Raw genomic sequence first — 24,328 nt, forward strand, 5'->3', positions numbered from 1 at the left:
TCTCCTTTTAAGGGCAGTGTGAAACTTTAAGGGTTATCAGATTTATTTTCTGTACAGGTTTATGAAAAAAATCCTGACAGTTAAAAATAGATGCTGGGTTCATTTTGTTAGTGTTTTTTTTTTTTTCTAACAATGTATGTAAACTTCATTTTAGAAAATACTTTTTTTAACATGGTTAAAAGATTATAACTTCTGGTGTGGTATCATCTACATCAGTGATCCTAAGCCAGTGGCTCGTGAGCAACATGATGCTCCCAGTGGCCTCATTTTAAATCTCTGGCTTGGAGGCAAGTTCTGTAAGTACAGAGACACAGTTTTACCCCAAGCAGAGCCTCCTGTAGGCTAGCAGTCCACACAGGGCTACCAAATAGCCAATCACAGTCCTTATTTTGCATCCCCAAAGAACTCTTCATGCTTGTGTGACTCACCAGTAAAGGAGGTTGGGGATCCCTGAATTACATTGTAGATACATTTAAACATCTCAGTTACAACATAGAAAATTTTCATTTTTTTTTTTTTTTTTATCTTATGCAGAGGTTGTACGAACTCGTCTCCGTGAAGAAGGGACAAAATACAGGGCCTTCTTCCAGACCCTGTCACTGGTTGTAAAGGAAGAAGGCTACGGGGCCCTTTATAGAGGTCTCACAACGCACCTTGTCAGACAGATCCCTAACACAGCGATAATGATGTCAACTTATGAGGTGGTGGTTTATTTGCTGAACGGATAGCGCCATTCTGTTTTCTTTTCTACGAAGAAGACAAGAGACCAAATGGAATTAAAGTGGACCAGGAGGCACCAATAGAAAATGGCAAAAAGTAAAGACAAGGAAAACCATCATGAAGTGCATTTGTAGCTGTACACAAATGGCATGCTGCAGAAGCCACAGCATTCCTGCTGCATTTATTCTGTGTGGCACAAAGAAGCTGTGATATGGTTGATGCCCGAGTGTGGAATGCTTGTCAACACCAGCCATTTTAGAATTGCATCTTTCCTTCTCTAAAGCGGTTTAGTGGAGTCCTACCTGTAAGGCTTGGTGCATATCCCAATGGAAGTTACAGAAAGGACATCTTGGGTGGAATGCTTGTTCACAATAAGGGCTCATGTACACTACAGATTTTTGGCTTCTACTAGTCAGAGTCTTCCAGACCCTACTCTGATTCATGTGACTCAGGTCAGAACCATGTTGAACCGATGAGTCTCAGACAGTCAGCCATGATTAGCTGTTACCACCCAACTAATTCTGTAGTGCGTATGAGGCCTCATATAGAATGTGCAGGGGGCTAGGGAAGCTGTGCCTTAATCCCCTGTACCTCTGTATTCTATAATATTCAGAACCATCATCCCATCAGAGATGGGCTTTTTGTGTGTAATACTTCTGGCTGCTACATAGGTCCAGTTTCTTTTTGGTGTAATTGCCAGAGTTTCCTGGACTGGGCTTTTGAAATATTGTGCAATTTGTACATTGTTTTACTTTTATTGAGCCTTTGTAGAATAGTAGAAATACACTTGAACTTTATCCTGCTTAATAAGGCTGATAATTGTTTACTTATTCTCACAATGAGACTAAGGCATATATGTGTATGAGGTGCTTGGCTACAGAATAAGAAAAGCCATTTCTTACTTTACCATATATAATGCATCAAAGATAGTGTGCCATGGTACTTTCCTACAAAGCACTAGAACTATATGTACTGTTGTGATGGCAGTCTTTTATTGCAAAAAAAAATAAAAAATAGGCCTCCTAACAGTAATTTTACTGTGCAGCGTAAATGTCCTAAAGCAGCCGCCAGTACCACGGCTTTCACTGAAGCTTCATGAGAGGTTCATACTGCAAAAGGAGGAACTCTTAGCGGTGGTCTTAAATAGCTTTGTTAGCTACAACCCTACGGTGTAGCCTGCCAACAAAATCAAAAGGCTAAATTCCTCCATACAAACAATAATATAATTCCCAGCAGAATGTGAGGCCTATTTGGATCCAAGCATTCTTTGATGCATTATAACCACAAAGGAACACTGACCTTTGAAGAGGTAACAATTACTTGTTGTTTTGTTTTTTTTTTGCCTGCCAAAATCTTTTTATTCCCTTTAATCAAACAACAAAATGATGTTAAAATTAAGTCGGCTCAAAGGTAAAATATATAACTAACATGGAGAGCTCAATAAATTCAATTCTTTGTTTAACAGTAACCCAAAGCACCAAGCAAAAGTCGCCATGAAGAGTTTTATTCTTTCCATTGTGTGTTTTATTATTTGATGAGTTTAGGCATTCCTCTGACTGTGTTTGTATACCTGTAAACAGAGCAGTATAACCCATCAGAGTACAGTTGTACTGAGCTTAATCTCCAGTGGTGGAGTCCTATTAAATGGTAACAGTGTGGGCAAGATTATAGGCTTCTTTGCTTTCATATAAAGGGTCCTTGTGTCTTGGGCTGTAGCTGTTTATATCACCTTGCATGGCTCTTCTGTGGAGTTGCAAATTGCTAACAAGAAGCCATATACACACACTATCTATCTCTATCAGAGAAGGAGTATTTAAATCAAATTATATATAATAAGTCACACAAGTCTATCACCAACATTTTATTCCATTCTGCGAGGTATTCCTTGGCAAAAGCATTTTGCTGAAAAGGAGCCATAAACGTAACCTTCTATATCAGAGACAATCCCTAGGGTTTCTTGTAGCCTGTATTGAGACATACTGTAAAATGGCTGGCATTGGTATTCTCCTGTACTAAGCACAATTCTGTTGGAATAATCACCCTATTCAGCACTTAGGATGATCAGTAACTCCTTGCACCTCTGGATCAGCAGGTGTCCCCAACATGCAACAACCATGCTGTCGACTCTAAGTTTAGTTTTTCTTGATTTCTATAGTTCATAGTTATTATGACTGACTATTGCCTTAAATTATAACGTATTTTAATAATTCCCCATGTGTGACCAATTGAGCAAATCCATTTGAGCTGCATTTTGATTCCCCTCTGTAGTAAATTAGACTTGATACTGCAAAAGTATCTGTAGATAAAAGCCATAAAGTTTGGCCATGCATCCCCTTCAGCGTGAATGAGGAGAAAGAAGGGATGAGCCACCTTAACCTTTTAATACTAAATGCATATGCTACATGTGTTTCCTTTTTCCACATTTCCAGTAAGTGTGGCCCCTTGGAAATACCTAGCTTCCCCTTTAATAGACCTGCTGTATGCCCAGGTTTTTTGCCTAAGCCCTATGGATAGGCTATACTATTAGAAAGAAACTGTTGGTGAGTCCCCTTTAATCTGTTGCATAGTAATGGATATTAAGATGCTTTGCCTTATTACAGGTTTGCTGATTTCACTATTCTAAGATATTCCCTGGTATCCTGGCCCTTTGCGCCTAATTGACAGCTGCTTGGTTAAAATGTAGCCCTTTAATAAAATTCTCATATTTAGACACCTGATCACACTTTATCTGCTGAATTGTGTTGTACAGCTTTAGTTAAGCATCAGAAAGTGTTTGCATAGATAATGCGTGCCAAAGATATAAAAGTGAGTCTATATTCACATTGGGCAACAGGCAAATTATTCTAATTAAACAGTTTTAGTTTTTAGACTATGAAAATCTGTTTTGTTATTTGGGTGGGGGGGGGGGGTTATTGTTTAAATGCATTCCCTTGAGTTCCTTTGTGTAGTTTTATTACCAGCTTTGCATATAAAACCACAAGTAGGGTGTTTAGATGAGCAGGTAACGGAGTTATTTAGGGAATAATTTTACCATTTTAAAATCTATTCCATGAGCACATACACATGCCACAGCCTTGCTCTTTACAGATCATTATCCTTCTCGCTGATTTATCCTCCTGTTTTAGAGTAAGGAGGTTTGTTTTCTTTTCTTTTTTTCTAATACACAAGTTTCACAAGTCATGTGACACAAGTGATGCACCAGTTATAGCTAAAGACTTCACTAATCACTTTTTATAAGGATGTATTTTGCAGACTACTCTTGGCTGTTGTGTACTTTATACCTAGAACATTTGTTTTCCCTATTCGCTTTGGTCAAACCAAAGGTAGCTTTTAAAAAGAGCTTGATAAACCCTGTTGCTGGTCATATCCAAGCAATATCAGAATCAATAAAACCTTGCTTTTCAGCATAATAGCATTATCCATATTTACCCTATCATTTACATTTGTGTATTTTACATTTCATTGCTTCCATATGATGCCCTAGCGCCCTGGTTGCAAAAATACATTTTGGGGAGGAAAATGGCAAATAGCCATGCCTATAGCTTCCCATTACAGTCTGCTTATAGCCTAATGCTAACCATATATTGGGGCTAATTTCCATAAGTGGCATTTTAGTGCTAGAATGTGTTTCTGGTTTTCCTTTTATTATGAGGTGTAAATTTAAACTTTTTTTTTTCTCTTTTTAAATTCCACTACTTCTACGCTAGACCTTTGGCCATTCCTGTTCATCCCGCCATCCTGCTCTCTTTATGCTATGGTGTGCATTATACAGCTTTGTGAAGTTGCTTTAAGACTGAATTTGTGTGCAATGTTTGACCTCTGTTCTGCACATTGGCAGCCAATGATTCATAATATGCTATTGAAAGAAATCTAGTTTCTTTCCCCTTGGGGTCTGTGAGTGAGTGATAAACTATCTGAGCCTACCTGTATATAAGCACTGATGCTATTTATTTCAGGCTATGCGAGTTCTCTGTATTACATATGTAAATTTAAATCCGGGAATAAAAGTTATCTCAACACTGTCCACTGTGATGATGGGCAGGTTGAAAATTTCCAACCTACTTCTGTCCCAAAAAGTTTAATTTTTTTTTTTTATTTTATTTTTTTTTTTTTTAAATTTGCACTTGGCCGGTCATCACAAATGAGTGGGGTCGGCATATGGTGAAGTCCCGAGTAGGCAGTGGGTTGCTGCGTGGGCATTGCCAAAAGCAAAGGGACCCTTCCTTTAAGCTTTATTCTCCACCCTCCAGAGCCTGTGTCTGGGGATCCATCTCTCAGCCTGGAACTGCCCAACTCAAGGGTAGGCAAGTGAGTTTCAGGGCAGTCTGTCCATGACTAGTCCACTGTATTGTTATATAGATGGATACCTTGGTTTATGATGTAAACCCAGTCAAACTAACTATTATGGGTCGATGACACTTATACTGTACTCTACATTACTTTATAGGCAGATGCTGTATGAGATGATCATGTCAATGGAATAGTCTCCATTCTATTAATTCATGTGTGAAAAGCTGATACAGATAACACACATATATATATATATTTTTCTGGTTTCGACATCAGTTGCATCCCAGTTTGCGCCTAAGCATGCTGAAGCCCAATACATTTCTCATGTTTTCGTTGCTTGCTGATGTTTGTAAGAGGCAGCGGCTTTTCCCTGGAGAGACAAGTCATTCCACAGTATTTTCCAAAGGATTTCAGGGTTTCTTTGCAGTAAGATTTAGCTGTGTTCTAGCTTCCTCCTCGCAGTACAAAGGAAGTAAGTGTCCAGTAGAAATTGTCAATGAGAAATGTTCATTTTCTGGAGCCGTTTGCAAAATTGAATGTTTTTAATACAATGTGTTCCCTGTTGCTAATAAAATAAAATCCCTTGTAGGGAGCATGAGCTTCTCCTCTTCATTTCTTTGTATCCATGTTTAGGGGCAACATTTAGGTGCACATTGTTGGTTTGGGATTATTTATTAAAAATAACTTAGATATATATCCTACAAATCATGAAGTTGCCTGCATATGATATTAGCCATTTGTACATTGCCGACTTGTAAATGTATAATGGGAGAGCTGTGTGCTAGTCTGTCCATTTAGAGGCCAAGATTTTAAGTGGCGGATGCAAGAAGTGCCTTCTTTTCTGCTCATTCCTATTGCTCATGTCACACTGAGCCATAGAATTAAACAGAGAATTGCCAGAAGACACCTCCTGCATTAATATAGTCAGCATTTGCTGTTATATTCAGAACCCTGGGGGCTCTTGTTGCACATTTACAATATTAGCAGTGTAAAAACCAATATAGTTTGTAGAGCAATTGTATTTTGTTATATAGGTGGGTAGATGTCCCTTATGTAAAAAAAAGCCTCAATACGTATTACGTATCCCCATTTTATATATATATATAATATAATACAAATATATTTATTTATTGGGGTACAGTGACCCAACAAATAAAAATGTGAGTTTTCCCTTTAATTTCTCCATAGTGGTTGATGTAAGCAATGGAGAGAATGTTTCTCTGTTTAAAGGACTTTGCAGGCCTGTGGGTGCTGCCTGTCACTGCAAGGATCAGTGGGAGCCCTTGACAAAGCAACTGATGAGAGACTGAGAGTTCTTGAAGAACTGAGAGGAAACCCAGAAGGCTAAGAAATTCCCCAAAAGAAGTATTGTGAGTACAGGGGTGACCCTCAACCATTTGTGTTTACTGGTAGTCCACAAAGAGAGAGAGATGTATATGTAAATAGCGAGTATGGCCCTTAGACATTGCAACCAATGGCAGCAGTTATCTTTGATGCGCCAAATACATTTGCAATACTGAGATCATATGTCTGGTTGTTACAAAAAAGATATCCAGCTATAAGTATCAAAGCAAATTGCAAATTGTCTTAGATGAAGACCAATTGCAAGTTTTCTCAGATTACTACCAATTGCAAGTTGTCTCAGATGACGATCAACTGCAGGTTGTCTCAGCTGAAGACCAATTGCAAGTATAGCCTGTACGACCTGCCAAACAGCTAAAGACAGTCTGTGCCAACAAAGCAATAAATGGAATAAAACCCCTGGTATTTAACAAAAAGCAATAAGTAAGATGACAATTGATTAAATGACAGGGACACTCAGTGTACCATCAGGAGCCTGTGTACCATAATATGCAACCCAACCCCCAGACTCTCATTCAAACTACTGCCTGGTTGCTAGGGTAAATAAGACCCTAGCAACTGGATTGCTGTAAAAAACCAAACTGTAGGAATGCAAAGCAGAAACCTAAATAAATAAAAAAAATAAATGTACCATAATATGCAGCCCAACCCCCAGACTCTCATTCAAACTACTGCCTGGTTGCTAGAGTAAATAAGACCCTAGCAACTGGATTGCTGTAAAATACCAAACTGTAGGAATGCAAAGCAGAAACCTAAATAAATAAAAAAATAAATGTACCATAATATGCAGCCCAACCCCCAGACTCTCATTCAAACAACTGCCTGGTTGCTAGGGTAAATAAGACCCTAGCAACTGGATTGCTGTAAAATACCAAATTGTAGGAATGCAAAGCAGAAACCTAAATAAATGAAAAAATAAATGAAGACCAACTGCAGGTTGTCTCAGCTGAAGACCAATTGCAAGTATAGCCTGTACGACCTGCCAAACAGCTAAAGACAGTCTGTGCCAACAAAGCAATAAATGGAATAAAACCCCTGGTATTTAAACCAAAGCTATAAATAGGATGACAATTGGTTAAATGACAGGGACACTCAGTGGTGTGTAGCAAATGTTGCCTCTGCAGTTGTGTAAGGTGTATTCAGGTTGTGTCATTAGGAGTCCCTGATGGTCAAAGATAGAACAATGCACCTAAACTAGGCCTCATCAGCTGAATAGAATCTAAATCCTATGTAAAAATATCAATATAGTTAAACCTGCAGCAATTAGTGATGCTGCCCCCCACCCCCGCCATTAGATAACAGTTCCCTCTCCCACAGCAGCAGTAGAGCTGTGTGCCCTACTGGGCAAGGATATACTGGCAGCTCATTTGCATACCAGTTACGGTGGAAGAGTCCATTACGAAGGGAAAAATATGTTTGTTTCTGCTTTGATTAAGGAACCAGAGGAAGAGGCAGGGATAATATTGATGACACGCACTGTGCAGTGAAAATGGCAATGTTTTGTTGGTTCTCCCCAAGGCGTAAAGGGTGGGCAATTGAAGGTGTCTACATTCAGACATGCTAGAGCATGGCTGCCTTCGGGCAGCCGACATGGTAGGGGCCCCCTGGCCCCCTGGCCCCCTGGCCCCCTGGCCCCCTGGCCCCCTGGCCCCCTGGCCCCCTGGCCCCCTGGCCCCCTGGCCCCCTGGCCCCCTGGCCCCCTGGCCCCCTGGCCCCCTGGCCCCCTGGCCCCCTGGCCCCCTGGCCCTTCTGATAAAGACCATCTGCAGATTGTCCCATTGGCCATTTCCACACTCATTGCAATGGCACAGTATTGATTATACTGGCATGTCTAAGTAAATTTCATGAGTATCCATCTTCTGTAGTAATTATTTGGCACGTCTGGGTTTATGTTTTGGTGAAACGGGTGTGGGCAAAGAGTTGGTGTCATTAAAAATAAAAATATTCCCATGCTGCATGCAGCAGGATAATAGGGCCCCATTCTTTGGATTTTGGCCCAGGGCCCACCAAGGCCTTAAAAAGGCCCTGCAGCTTGCTTTTATTGTGGGACTTGTTGCCCCTTAACCTGCCCAGGAGCCTTTGTACCATAATATGCAGCCCAACTCCCAGATTCTCATTCAAACTACTGCCTGGTTGCTAGGGTAAATAAGACCCTAGCAACTGGATTGCTGTTAAATACCAAACTGTAGGAATGCAAAGCAGAAACCTAAATAAATGAAAAAATAAATGAAGACCAACTGCAGGTTTTCTCAGCTGAGGACCAATTGCAAGTATAGCCTGTACGACCTGCCAAACAGCTAAAGACAGTCTGTGCCAACAAAGCAATAAATGGAATAAAACCCCTGGTATTTAACACAAAGCTATAAATAGGATGACAATTGGTTAAATGACAGGGACACTCAGTGTACCATCAGGAGCCTGTGTACCATAATATGCAACCCAACCCCCAGACTCTCATTCAAACTACTGCCTGGTTGCTAGGGTAAATAAGACCCTAGCAACTGGATTGCTGTAAAATACCAAACTGTAGGAATGCAAAGCAGAAACCTAAATAAATAAAAAAATAAATGTACCATAATATGCAGCCCAACCCCCAGACTCTCATTCAAACAACTGCCTGGTTGCTAGGGTAAATAAGACCCTAGCAACTGGATTGCTGTAAAATACCAAACTGTAGGAATGCAAAGCAGAAACCTAAATAAATAAAAAAATAAATGTACCATAATATGCAGCCCAACCCCCAGACTCTCATTCAAACTACTGCCTGGTTGCTAGGGTAAATAAGACCCTAGCAACTGGATTGCTGTAAAATACCAAACTGTAGGAATGCAAAGCAGAAACCTAAATAAATGAAGACCAACTGCAGGTTGTCTCAGCTGAAGACCAATTGCAAGTATAGCCTGTACGACCTGCCAAACAGTTAAGACAGTCTGTGCCAACAAAGCAATAAATGGAATAAAACCCCTGGTATTTAAACCAAAGCAATAAATAAGATGACAATTGGTTAAATGACAGGGACACTCAGTGGTGTGTAGCAAATGTTGCCTCTGCAGTTGTGTAAGGTGTATTCAGGTTGTGTCATTAGGAGTCCCTGATGGTCAAAAATAGAGCAATGCACCTAAACTAGGCCTCATCAGCTGAATAGAATCTAAATCCTATGTAAAAATATCAATATAGTTAAACCTGCAGCAATTAGTGATGCTGCCCCCCACCCCCCCGCCATTAGATAACAGTTCTCTCTCCCACAGCAGCAGTAGAGCTGTGTGCCCTACTGGGCAAGGATATACTGGCAGCTCATTTGCATACCAGTTACGGTGGAAGAGTCCATTACGAAGGGAAAAATATGTTTGTTTCTGCTTTGATTAAGGAACCAGAGGAAGAGGCAGGGATAATATTGATGACACGCACTGTGCAGTGAAAATGGCAATGTTTTGTTGGTTCTCCCCAAGGCGTAAAGGGTGGGCAATTGAAGGTGTCTACATTCAGACATGCTAGAGCATGGCTGCCTTCGGGCAGCCGACTTGGTGGGGACCCCCTCCTGGCGACATGCTAGGGGCCCCCCTGGCCCCCTGGCCCCCTGCCCCTTCAGATGAAGACCATCTGCAGATTGTCCCATTGGCCATTTCCACACTCATTGCAATGGCACAGTATTGATTATACTGGCATGTCTAAGTAAATTTCATGAGTATCCATCTTCTGTAGTAATTATTCTGGCACGTCTGGGTTTATGTTTTGGTGAAACGGGTGTGGGCAAAGAGTTGGTGTCATTAAAAATAAAAATATTCCCATGCTGCATGCAGCAGGATAATAGGGCCCCATTCTTTGGATTTTGGCCCAGGGCCCACCAAGGCCTTAAAAAGGCCCTGCAGCTTGCTTTTATTGTGGGACTTGTTGCCCCTTAACCTGCCCAGGAGCCTTTGTACCATAATATGCAGCCCAACTCCCAGATTCTCATTCAAACTACTGCCTGGTTGCTAGGGTAAATAAGACCCTAGAAACTGGATTGCTGTTAAATACCAAACTGTAGGAATGCAAAGCAGAAACCTAAATAAATGAAAAAATAAATGAAGACCAACTGCAGGTTGTCTCAGCTGAGGACCAATTGCAAGTATAGCCTGTACGACCTGCCAAACAGCTAAAGACAGTCTGTGCCAACAAAGCAATAAATGGAATAAAACCCCTGGTATTTAACACAAAGCTATAAATAGGATGACAATTGGTTAAATGACAGGGACACTCAGTGTACCATCAGGAGCCTGTGTACCATAATATGCAACCCAACCCCCAGACTCTCATTCAAACTACTGCCTGGTTGCTAGGGTAAATAAGACCCTAGCAACTGGATTGCTGTAAAAAACCAAACTGTAGGAATGCAAAGCAGAAACCTAAATAAATAAAAAAATAAATGTACCATAAAATGCAGCCCAACCCCCAGACTCTCATTCAAACTACTGCCTGGTTGCTAGGGTAAATAAGACCCTAGCAACTGGATTGCTGTAAAATACCAAACTGTAGGAATGCAAAGCAGAAACCTAAATAAATAAAAAAATAAATGTACCATAATATGCAGCCCAACCCCCAGACTCTCATTCAAACAACTGTCTGGTTGCTAGGGTAAATAAGACCCTAGCAACTGGATTGCTGTAAAATACCAAACTGTAGGAATGCAAAGCAGAAACCTAAATAAATAAAAAATAAATGTACCATAATATGCAGCCCAACTCCCAGATTCTCATTCAAACTACTGCCTGGTTGCTAGGGTAAATAAGACCCTAGAAACGGGATTGCTGTTAAATACCAAACTGTAGGAATGCAAAGCAGAAACCTAAATAAATGAAAAAATAAATGAAGACCAACTGCAGGTTGTCTCAGCTGAGGACCAATTGCAAGTATAGCCTGTACGACCTGCCAAACAGCTAAAGACAGTCTGTGCCAACAAAGCAATAAATGGAATAAAACCCCTGGTATTTAACACAAAGCTATAAATAGGATGACAATTGGTTAAATGACAGGGACACTCAGTGTACCATCAGGAGCCTGTGTACCATAATATGCAACCCAACCCCCAGACTCTCATTCAAACAACTGCCTGGTTGCTAGGGTAAATAAGACCCTAGCAACTGGATTGCTGTAAAATACCAAACTGTAGGAATGCAAAGCAGAAACCTAAATAAATAAAAAAATAAATGTACCATAATATGCAGCCCAACCCCCAGACTCTCATTCAAACAACTGCCTGGTTGCTCGGGTAAATAAGACCCTAGCAACTGGATTGCTGTAAAATACCAAACTGTAGGAATGCAAAGCAGAAACCTAAATAAATAAAAAAATAAATGTACCATAATATGCAGCCCAACCCCCAGACTCTCATTCAAACTACTGCCTGGTTGCTAGGGTAAATAAGACCCTAGCAACTGGATTGCTGTAAAATACCAAACTGTAGGAATGCAAAGCAGAAAAAATCTAAATAAATGAAAAAATAAATGAAGACCAACTGCAGGTTGTCTCAGCTGAAGACCAATTGCAAGTATAGCCTGTACGACCTGCCAAACAGCTAAAGACAGTCTGTGCCAACAAAGCAATAAATGGAATAAAACCCCTGGTATTTAAACCAAAGCAATAAATAAGATGACAATTGGTTAAATGACAGGGACACTCAGTGGTGTGTAGCAAATGTTGCCTCTGCAGTTGTGTAAGGTGTATTCAGGTTGTGTCATTAGGAGTCCCTGATGGTCAAAAATAGAGCAATGCACCTAAACTAGGCCTCATCAGCTGAATAGAATCTAAATCCTATGTAAAAATATCAATATAGTTAAACCTGCAGCAATTAGTGATGCTGCCCCCCACCCCCCCGCCATTAGATAACAGTTCCCTCTCCCAGAGCAGCAGTAGAGCTGTGTGCCCTACTGGGCAAGGATATACTGGCAGCTCATTTGCATACCAGTTACGGTGGAAGAGTCCATTACGAAGGGAAAAATATGTTTGTTTCTGCTTTGATTAAGGAACCAGAGGAAGAGGCAGGGATAATATTGATGACACGCACTGTGCAGTGAAAATGGCAATGTTTTGTTGGTTCTCCCCAAGGCCTAAAGGGTGGGCAATTGAAGGTGTCTACATTCAGACATGCTAGAGCATGGCTGCCTTCGGGCAGCCGACATGGTAGGGGCCCCCCTGCCCCCCGGCCCCCCGGCCCCCCGGCCCCCCGGCCCCCCGGCCCCCCGGCCCCCCGGCCCCCCTGCCCCTTCTGATAAAGACCATCTGCAGATTGTCCCATTGGCCATTTCCACACTCATTGCAATGGCACAGTATTGATTATACTGGCATGTCTAAGTAAATTTCATGAGTATCCCTCTTCTGTAGTAATTATTCTGCGACGTCTGGGTTTATGTTTTGGTGAAACGGGTGTGGGCAAAGAGTTGGTGTCATTAAAAATAAAAATATTCCCATGCTGCATGCAGCAGGATAATAGGGCCCCATTCTTTGGATTTTGGCCCAGGGCCCACCAAGGCCTTAAAAAGGCCCTGCAGCTTGCTTTTATTGTTGGACTTGTTGCCCCTTAACCTGCCCAGGAGCCTTTGTACCATAATATGCAGCCCAACTCCCAGATTCTCATTCAAACTACTGCCTGGTTGCTAGGGTAAATAAGACCCTAGCAACTGGATTGCTGTTAAATACCAAACTGTAGGAATGCAAAGCAGAAACCTAAATAAATGAAAAAATAAATGAAGACCAACTGCAGGTTGTCTCAGCTGAGGACCAATTGCAAGTATAGCCTGTACGACCTGCCAAACAGCTAAAGACAGTCTGTGCCAACAAAGCAATAAATGGAATAAAACCCCTGGTATTTAACACAAAGCTATAAATAGGATGACAATTGGTTAAATGACAGGGACACTCAGTGTACCATCAGGAGCCTGTGTACCATAATATGCAACCCAACCCCCAGACTCTCATTCAAACTACTGCCTGGTTGCTAGGGTAAATAAGACCCTAGCAACTGGATTGCTGTAAAAAACCAAACTGTAGGAATGCAAAGCAGAAACCTAAATAAATAAAAAAATAAATGTACCATAAAATGCAGCCCAACCCCCAGACTCTCATTCAAACTACTGCCTGGTTGCTAGGGTAAATAAGACCCTAGCAACTGGATTGCTGTAAAATACCAAACTGTAGGAATGCAAAGCAGAAACCTAAATAAATGAAAAAATAAATGAAGACCAACTGCAGGTTGTCTCAGCTGAGGACCAATTGCAAGTATAGCCTGTACGACCTGCCAAACAGCTAAAGACAGTCTGTGCCAACAAAGCAATAAATGGAATAAAACCCCTGGTATTTAAACCAAAGCAATAAATAAGATGACAATTGGTTAAATGACAGGGACACTCAGTGGTGTGTAGCAAATGTTGCCTCTGCAGTTGTGTAAGGTGTATTCAGGTTGTGTCATTAGGAGTCCCTGATGGTCAAAGATAGAGCAATGCACCTAAACTAGGCCTCATCAGCTGAATAGAATCTAAATCCTATGTAAAAATATCAATATAGTTAAACCTGCAGCAATTAGTGATGCTGCCCCCCACCCCCCCGCCATTAGATAACAGTTCCCTCTCCCACAGCAGCAGTAGAGCTGTGTGCCCTACTGGGCAAGGATATACTGGCAGCTCATTTGCATACCAGTTACGGTGGAAGAGTCCATTACGAAGGGAAAAATATGTTTGTTTCTGCTTTGATTAAGGAACCAGAGGAAGAGGCAGGGATAATATTGATGACACGCACTGTGCAGTGAAAATGGCAATGTTTTGTTGGTTCTCCCCAAGGCGTAAAGGGTGGGCAATTGAAGGTGTCTACATTCAGACATGCTAGAGCATGGCTGCCTTCGGGCAGCCGACATGGTACTGGCCCCCTGGCCCCCTGGCCCCCTGGCCCCCTGGCCCCCTGGCCCCCTGGCCCCCTGGCCCCCTGGCCCCCTGGCCCCCTGGCCCCCTGGCCCCCTGGCCCCCTGGCCCCCTGGCCCCCTGGCCCCCTGGCCCCCTGGCCCTTCTGATAAAGACCATCTGCAGATTGTCCCATTGGCCATTTCCACACTCATTGCAATGGCACAGTATTGATTATACTGGCATGTCTAAGTAAATTTCATGAGTATCCATCTTCTGTAGTAATTATTCTGGCACGTCTGGGTTTATGTTTTGGTGAAACGGGTGTGGGCAAAGAGTTGGTGTCATTAAAAATAAAAATATTCCCATGCTGCATGCAGCAGGATAATAGGGCCCCATTCTTTGGATTTTGGCCCAGGGCCCACCAAGGCCTTAAAAAGGCCCTGCAGCTTGCTTTTATTGTGGGACTTGTTGCCCCTTAACCTGCCCAGGAGCCTTTGTACCATAATATGCAGCCCAACTCCCAGATTCTCATTCAAACTACTGCCTGGTTGCTAGGGTAAATAAGACCCTAGCAACTGGATTGCTGTAAAATACCAAACTGTAGGAATGCAAAGCAGAAACCTAAATAAATAAAAAAATAAATGTACCATAAAATGCAGCCCAACCCCCAGACTCTCATTCAAACTACTGCCTGGTTGCTAGGGTAAATAAGACCCTAGCAACTGGATTGCTGTAAAATACCAAACTGTAGGAATGCAAAGCAGAAACCTAAATAAATGAAAAAATAAATGAAGACCAACTGCAGGTTGTCTCAGCTGAGGACCAATTGCAAGTATAGCCTGTACGACCTGCCAAACAGCTAAAGACAGTCTGTGCCAACAAAGCAATAAATGGAATAAAACCCCTGGTATTTAACACAAAGCTATAAATAGGATGACAATTGGTTAAATGACAGGGACACTCAGTGTACCATCAGGAGCCTGTGTACCATAATATGCAACCCAACCCCCAGACTCTCATTCAAACAACTGCCTGGTTGTTGGGTAAATAAGACCCTAGCAACTGGATTGCTGTAAAATACCAAACTGTAGGAATGCAAAGCAGAAACCTAAATAAATAAAAAAATAAATGTACCATAATATGCAGCCCAACCCCCAGACTCTCATTCAAACTACTGCCTGGTTGCTCGGGTAAATAAGACCCTAGCAACTGGATTGCTGTAAAATACCAAACTGTAGGAATGCAAAGCAGAAACCTAAATAAATAAAAAAATAAATGTACCATAATATGCAGCCCAACCCCCAGACTCTCATTCAAACTACTGCCTGGTTGCTAGGGTAAATAAGACCCTAGAAACTGGATTGCTGTAAAATACCAAACTGTAGGAATGCAAAGCAGAAACCTAAATAAATGAAAAAATAAATGAAGACCAACTGCAGGTTGTCTCAGCTGAAGACCAATTGCAAGTATAGCCTGTACGACCTGCCAAACAGCTAAAGACAGTCTGTGCCAACAAAGCAATAAATGGAATAAAACCCCTGGTATTTAAACCAAAGCAATAAATAAGATGACAATTGGTTAAATGACAGGGACACTCAGTGGTGTGTAGCAAATGTTGCCTCTGCAGTTGTGTAAGGTGTATTCAGGTTGTGTCATTAGGAGTCCCTGATGGTCAAAAATAGAGCAATGCACCTAAACTAGGCCTCATCAGCTGAATAGAATCTAAATCCTATGTAAAAATATCAATATAGTTAAACCAGCAGCAATTAGTGATGCTGCCCCCCACCCCCCCGCCATTAGATAACAGTTCCCTCTCCCACAGCAGCAGTAGAGCTGTGTGCCCTACTGGGCAAGGATATACTGGCAGCTCATTTGCATACCGGTTACGGTGGAAGAGTCCATTACGAAGGGAAAAATATGTTTGTTTCTGCTTTGATTAAGGAACCAGAGGAAGAGGCAGGGATAATATTGATGACACGCACTGTGCAGTGAAAATGGCAATGTTTTGTTGGTTCTCCCCAAGGCGTAAAGGGTGGGCAATTGAAGGTGTCTACATTCAGACATGCTAGAGCATGGCTGCCTTCGGGCAGCCGACATGGTAGGGGCCCCCCTGCCGACATGGTAGGGGCCCCCCTGATAAAGACCATCTGCAGATTGTCCCATTGGCCATTTCCACACTCATTGCAATGGCACAGTATTGATTATACTGGCATGTCTAAGTAAATTTCATGAGTATCCATCTTCTGTAGTAATTATTCTGGCACGTCTGGGTTTATGTTTTGGTGAAACGGGTGTGGGCAAAGAGTTGGTGTCATTAAAAATAAAAATATTCCCATGCTGCATGCAGCAGGATAATAGGGCCCCATTCTTTGGATTTTGGACCAGGGCCCACCAAGGCCTTAAAAAGGCCCTGCAGCTTGCTTTTATTGTGGGACTTGTTGCCCCTTAACCTGCCCAGGAGCCTTTGTACCATAATATGCAGCCCAACTCCCAGATTCTCATTCAAACTACTGCCTGGTTGCTAGGGTAAATAAGACCCTAGAAACTGGATTGCTGTTAAATACCAAACTGTAGGAATGCAAAGCAGAAACCTAAATAAATGAAAAAATAAATGAAGACCAACTGCAGGTTGTCTCAGCTGAGGACCAATTGCAAGTATACCCTGTACGACCTGCCAAACAGCTAAAGACAGTCTGTGCCAACAAAGCAATAAATGGAATAAAACCCCTGGTATTTAACACAAAGCTATAAATAGGATGACAATTGGTTAAATGACAGGGACACTCAGTGTACCATCAGGAGCCTGTGTACCATAATATGCAACCCAACCCCCAGACTCTCATTCAAACTACTGCCTGGTTGCTAGGGTAAATAAGACCCTAGCAACTGGATTGCTGTAAAAAACCAAACTGTAGGAATGCAAAGCAGAAACCTAAATAAATAAAAAAATAAATGTACCATAAAATGCAGCCCAACCCCCAGACTCTCATTCAAACAACTGCCTGGTTGCTAGGGTAAATAAGACCCTAGCAACTGGATTGCTGTAAAATACCAAACTGTAGGAATGCAAAGCAGAAACCTAAATAAATAAAAAATAAATGTACCATAATATGCAGCCCAACCCCCAGACTCTCATTCAAACAACTGCCTGGTTGCTAGGGTAAATAAGACCCTAGCAACTGGATTGCTGTAAAATACCAAACTGTAGGAATGCAAAGCAGAAACCTAAATAAATAAAAAAATAAATGTACCATAATATGCAGCCCAACCCCCAGACTCTCATTCAAACTACTGCCTGGTTGCTAGGGTAAATAAGACCCTAGCAACTGGATTGCTGTAAAATACCAAACTGTAGGAATGCAAAGCAGAAACCTAAATAAATGAAAAAATAAATGAAGACCAACTGCAGGTTGTCTCAGCTGAAGACCAATTGCAAGTATAGCCTGTACGACCTGCCAAACAGCTAAAGACAGTCTGTGCCAACAAAGCAATAAATGGAATAAAACCCCTGGTATTTAAACCAAAGCAATAAATAAGATGACAATTGGTTAAATGACAGGGACACTCAGTGGTGTGTAGCAAATGTTGCCTCTGCAGTTGTGTAAGGTGTATTCAGGTTGTGTCATTAGGAGTCCCTGATGGTCAAAAATAGAGCAATGCACCTAAACTAGGCCTCATCAGCTGAATAGAATCTAAATCCTATGTAAAAATATCAATATAGTTAAACCTGCAGCAATTAGTGATGCTGCCCCCCACCCCCCCGCCATTAGATAACAGTTCCCTCTCCCACAGCAGCAGTAGAGCTGTGTGCCCTACTGGGCAAGGATATACTGGCAGCTCATTTGCATATCAGTTACGGTGGAAGAGTCCATTACGAAGGGAAAAATATGTTTGTTTCTGCTTTGATTAAGGAACCAGAGGTAGAGGCAGGGATAATATTGATGACACGCACTGTGCAGTGAAAATGGCAATGTTTTGTTGGTTCTCCCCAAGGCGTAAAGGGTGGGCAATTGAAGGTGTCTACATTCAGACATGCTAGAGCATGGCTGTCTTCGGGCAGCCGACATTGTAGGGGCCCCCCTGGCCCCCTGGCCCCCTGGCCCCCTGGCCCCCTGGCCCCCTGGCCCCCTGGCCCCCTGGCCCCCTGGCCCCCTGGCCCCCTGGCCCCCTGGCCCTTCTGATAAAGACCATCTGCAGATTGTCCCATTGGCCATTTCCACACTCATTGCAATGGCACAGTATTGATTATACTGGCATGTCTAAGTAAATTTCATGAGTATCCATCTTCTGTAGTAATTATTCTGGCACGTCTGGGTTTATGTTTTGGTGAAACGGGTGTGGGCAAAGAGTTGGTGTCATTAAAAATAAAAATATTCCCATGCTGCATGCAGCAGGATAATAGGGCCCCATTCTTTGGATTTTGGCCCAGGGCCCACCAAGGCCTTAAAAAGGCCCTGCAGCTTGCTTTTATTGTGGGACTTGTTGCCCCTTAACCTGCCCAGGAGCCTTTGTACCATAATATGCAGCCCAACTCCCAGATTCTCATTCAAACTACTGCCTAGTTGCTAGGGTAAATAAGACCCTAGAAACTGGATTGCTGTTAAATACCAAACTGTAGGAATGCAAAGCAGAAACCTAAATAAATGAAAAAATAAATGAAGACCAACTGCAGGTTGTCTCAGCTGAGGACCAATTGCAAGTATAGCCTGTACGACCTGCCAAACAGCTAAAGACAGTCTGTGCCAACAAAGCAATAAATGGAATAAAACCCCTGGTATTTAACACAAAGCTATAAATAGGATGACAATTGGTTAAATGACAGGGACACTCAGTGTACCATCAGGAGCCTGTGTACCATAATATGCAACCCAACCCCCAGACTCTCATTCAAACTACTGCCTGGTTGCTAGGGTAAATAAGACCCTAGCAACTGGATTGCTGTAAAAAACCAAACTGTAGGAATGCAAAGCAGAAACCTAAATAAATAAAAAAATAAATGTACCATAAAATGCAGCCCAACCCCCAGACTCTCATTCAAACTACTGCCTGGTTGCTAGGGTAAATAAGACCCTAGCAACTGGATTGCTGTAAAATACCAAACTGTAGGAATGCAAAGCAGAAACCTAAATAAATAAAAAAATAAATGTACTATAATATGCAGCCCAACCCCCAGACTCTCATTCAAACAACTGCCTGGTTGCTAGGGTAAATAAGACCCTAGCAACTGGATTGCTGTAAAATACCAAACTGTAGGAATGCAAAGCAGAAACCTAAATAAATAAAAAAATAAATGTACCATAATATGCAGCCCAACTCCCAGATTCTCATTCAAACTACTGCCTGGTTGCTAGGGTAAATAAGACCCTAGAAACTGGATTGCTGTTAAATACCAAACTGTAGGAATGCAAAGCAGAAACCTAAATAAATGAAAAAATAAATGAAGACCAACTGCAGGTTGTCTCAGCTGAGGACCAATTGCAAGTATAGCCTGTACGACCTGCCAAACAGCTAAAGACAGTCTGTGCCAACAAAGCAATAAATGGAATAAAACCCCTGGTATTTAACACAAAGCTATAAATAGGATGACAATTGGTTAAATGACAGGGACACTCAGTGTACCATCAGGAGCCTGTGTACCATAATATGCAACCCAACCCCCAGACTCTCATTCAAACAACTGCCTGGTTGTTGGGTAAATAAGACCCTAGCAACTGGATTGCTGTAAAATACCAAACTGTAGGAATGCAAAGCAGAAACCTAAATAAATAAAAAAATAAATGTACCATAATATGCAGCCCAACCCCCAGACTCTCATTCAAACTACTGCCTGGTTGCTCGGGTAAATAAGACCCTAGCAACTGGATTGCTGTAAAATACCAAACTGTAGGAATGCAAAGCAGAAACCTAAATAAATAAAAAAATAAATGTACCATAATATGCAGCCCAACCCCCAGACTCTCATTCAAACTACTGCCTGGTTGCTAGGGTAAATAAGACCCTAGAAACTGGATTGCTGTAAAATACCAAACTGTAGGAATGCAAAGCAGAAACCTAAATAAATGAAAAAATAAATGAAGACCAACTGCAGGTTGTCTCAGCTGAAGACCAATTGCAAGTATAGCCTGTACGACCTGCCAAACAGCTAAAGACAGTCTGTGCCAACAAAGCAATAAATGGAATAAAACCCCTGGTATTTAAACCAAAGCAATAAATAAGATGACAATTGGTTAAATGACAGGGACACTCAGTGGTGTGTAGCAAATGTTGCCTCTGCAGTTGTGTAAGGTGTATTCAGGTTGTGTCATTAGGAGTCCCTGATGGTCAAAAATAGAGCAATGCACCTAAACTAGGCCTCATCAGCTGAATAGAATCTAAATCCTATGTAAAAATATCAATATAGTTAAACCTGCAGCAATTAGTGATGCTGCCCCCCACCCCCCCGCCATTAGATAACAGTTCCCTCTCCCACAGCAGCAGTAGAGCTGTGTGCCCTACTGGGCAAGGATATACTGGCAGCTCATTTGCATACCGGTTACGGTGGAAGAGTCCATTACGAAGGGAAAAATATGTTTGTTTCTGCTTTGATTAAGGAACCAGAGGAAGAGGCAGGGATAATATTGATGACACGCACTGTGCAGTGAAAATGGCAATGTTTTGTTGGTTCTCCCCAAGGCGTAAAGGGTGGGCAATTGAAGGTGTCTACATTCAGACATGCTAGAGCATGGCTGCCTTCGGGCAGCCGACATGGTAGGGGCCCCCCTGCCGACATGGTAGGGGCCCCCCTGATAAAGACCATCTGCAGATTGTCCCATTGGCCATTTCCACACTCATTGCAATGGCACAGTATTGATTATACTGGCATGTCTAAGTAAATTTCATGAGTATCCATCTTCTGTAGTAATTATTCTGGCACGTCTGGGTTTATGTTTTGGTGAAACGGGTGTGGGCAAAGAGTTGGTGTCATTAAAAATAAAAATATTCCCATGCTGCATGCAGCAGGATAATAGGGCCCCATTCTTTGGATTTTGGCCCAGGGCCCACCAAGGCCTTAAAAAGGCCCTGCAGCTTGCTTTTATTGTGGGACTTGTTGCCCCTTAACCTGCCCAGGAGCCTTTATACCATAATATGCAGCCCAACTCCCAGATTCTCATTCAAACTACTGCCTGGTTGCTACGGTAAATAAGACCCTAGAAACTGGATTGCTGTTAAATACCAAACTGTAGGAATGCAAAGCAGAAACCTAAATAAATGAAAAAATAAATGAAGACCAACTGCAGGTTGTCTCAGCTGAGGACCAATTGCAAGTATACCCTGTACGACCTGCCAAACAGCTAAAGACAGTCTGTGCCAACAAAGCAATAAATGGAATAAAACCCCTGGTATTTAACACAAAGCTATAAATAGGATGACAATTGGTTAAATGACAGGGACACTCAGTGTACCATCAGGAGCCTGTGTACCATAATATGCAACCCAACCCCCAGACTCTCATTCAAACTACTGCCTGGTTGCTAGGGTAAATAAGACCCTAGCAACTGGATTGCTGTAAAAAACCAAACTGTAGGAATGCAAAGCAGAAACCTAAATAAATAAAAAAATAAATGTACCATAAAATGCAGCCCAACCCCCAGACTCTCATTCAAACTACTGCCTGGTTGCTAGGGTAAATAAGACCCTAGCAACTGGATTGCTGTAAAATACCAAACTGTAGGAATGCAAAGCAGAAACCTAAATAAATAAAAAAATAAATGTACCATAATATGCAGCCCAACCCCCAGACTCTCATTCAAACAACTGCCTGGTTGCTAGGGTAAATAAGACCCTAGCAACTGGATTGCTGTAAAATACCAAACTGTAGGAATGCAAAGCAGAAACCTAAATAAATAAAAAAATAAATGTACCATAATATGCAGCCCAACCCCCAGACTCTCATTCAAACTACTGCCTGGTTGCTAGGGTAAATAAGACCCTAGCAACTGGATTGCTGTAAAATACCAAACTGTAGGAATGCAAAGCAGAAACCTAAATAAATGAAAAAATAAATGAAGACCAACTGCAGGTTGTCTCAGCTGAAGACCAATTGCAAGTATAGCCTGTACGACCTGCCAAACAGCTAAAGACAGTCTGTGCCAACAAAGCAATAAATGGAATAAAACCCCTGGTATTTAAACCAAAGCAATAAATAAGATGACAATTGGTTAAATGACAGGGACACTCAGTGGTGTGTAGCAAATGTTGCCTCTGCAGTTGTGTAAGGTGTATTCAGGTTGTGTCATTAGGAGTCCCTGATGGTCAAAAATAGAGCAATGCACCTAAACTAGGCCTCATCAGCTGAATAGAATCTAAATCCTATGTAAAAATATCAATATAGTTAAACCTGCAGCCTGGCCCCTTCTGATAAAGACCATCTGCAGATTGTCCCATTGGCCATTTCCACACTCATTGCAATGGCACAGTATTGATTATACTGGCATGTCTAAGTAAATTTCATGAGTATCCATCTTCTGTAGTAATTATTCTGGCACGTCTGGGTTTATGTTTTGGTGAAACGGGTGTGGGCAAAGAGTTGGTGTCATTAAAAATAAAAATATTCCCATGCTGCATGCAGCAGGATAATAGGGCCCCATTCTTTGGATTTTGGCCCAGGGCCCACCAAGGCCTTAAAAAGGCCCTGCAGCTTGCTTTTATTGTGGGACTTGTTGCCCCTTAACCTGCCCAGGAGCCTTTGTACCATAATATGCAGCCCAACTCCCAGATTCTCATTCAAACTACTGCCTGGTTGCTAGGGTAAATAAGACCCTAGAAACTGGATTGCTGTTAAATACCAAACTGTAGGAATGCAAAGCAGAAACCTAAATAAATGAAAAAATAAATGAAGACCAACTGCAGGTTGTCTCAGCTGAGGACCAATTGCAAGTATAGCCTGTACGACCTGCCAAACAGCTAAAGACAGTCTGTGCCAACAAAGCAATAAATGGAATAAAACCCCTGGTATTTAACACAAAGCTATAAATAGGATGACAATTGGTTAAATGACAGGGACACTCAGTGTACCATCAGGAGCCTGTGTACCATAATATGCAACCCAACCCCCAGACTCTCATTCAAACTACTGCCTGGTTGCTAGGGTAAATAAGACCCTAGCAACTGGATTGCTGTAAAAAACCAAACTGTAGGAATGCAAAGCAGAAACCTAAATAAATAAAAAAATAAATGTACCATAAAATGCAGCCCAACCCCCAGACTCTCATTCAAACTACTGCCTGGTTGCTAGGTTAAATAAGACCCTAGCAACTGGATTGCTGTAAAATACCAAACTGTAGGAATGCAAAGCAGAAACCTAAATAAATAAAAAAAATAAATGTACCATAATATGCAGCCCAACCCCCAGACTCTCATTCAAACAACTGCCTGGTTGCTAGGGTAAATAAGACCCTAGCAACTGGATTGCTGTAAAATACCAAACTGTAGGAATGCAAAGCAGAAACCTAAATAAATAAAAAAATAAATGTACCATAATATGCAGCCCAACCCCCAGACTCTCATTCAAACTACTGCCTGGTTGCTAGGGTAAATAAGACCCTAGCAACTGGATTGCTGTAAAATACCAAACTGTAGGAATGCAAAGCAGAAACCTAAATAAATGAAAAAATAAATGAAGACCAACTGCAGGTTGTCTCAGCTGAAGACCAATTGCAAGTATAGCCTGTACGACCTGCCAAACAGCTAAAGACAGTCTGTGCCAACAAAGCAATAAATGCAATAAAACCCCTGGTATTTAAACCAAAGCAATAAATAAGATGACAATTGGTTAAATGACAGGGACACTCAGTGGTGTGTAGCAAATGTTGCCTCTGCAGTTGTGTAAGGTGTATTCAGGTTGTGTCATTAGGAGTCCCTGATGGTCAAAAATAGAGCAATGCACCTAAACTAGGCCTCATCAGCTGAATAGAATCTAAATCCTATGTAAAAATATCAATATAGTTAAACCTGCAGCAATTAGTGATGCTGCCCCCCACCCCCCCGCCATTAGATAACAGTTCCCTCTCCCACAGCAGCAGTAGAGCTGTGTGCCCTACTGGGCA

General features: G+C 41.9%; 1 protein-coding gene across 1 annotated transcript in view; it reads left to right on the forward strand.

Annotated features, from left to right (window-relative positions):
• The window catches only part of slc25a36 (solute carrier family 25 (pyrimidine nucleotide carrier), member 36), a 37,157-nt gene extending 31,549 nt beyond the window's left edge, over positions 1 to 5,608 (forward strand). The window contains exon 7 of the mRNA XM_002941191.5: positions 535 to 5,608. Coding sequence (XP_002941237.1) covers positions 535 to 728 — 194 coding nt within the window. The 3' untranslated portion in view covers positions 729 to 5,608. The remainder of the gene's footprint in view (positions 1 to 534) is intronic.
• The last annotated feature ends 18,720 nt before the right edge of the window (positions 5,609 to 24,328 follow it).

This window comes from Xenopus tropicalis, chromosome 5, assembly GCF_000004195.4.
Source record: "Xenopus tropicalis strain Nigerian chromosome 5, UCB_Xtro_10.0, whole genome shotgun sequence".
Taxonomy (NCBI): Eukaryota; Metazoa; Chordata; class Amphibia; order Anura; family Pipidae; genus Xenopus; species Xenopus tropicalis.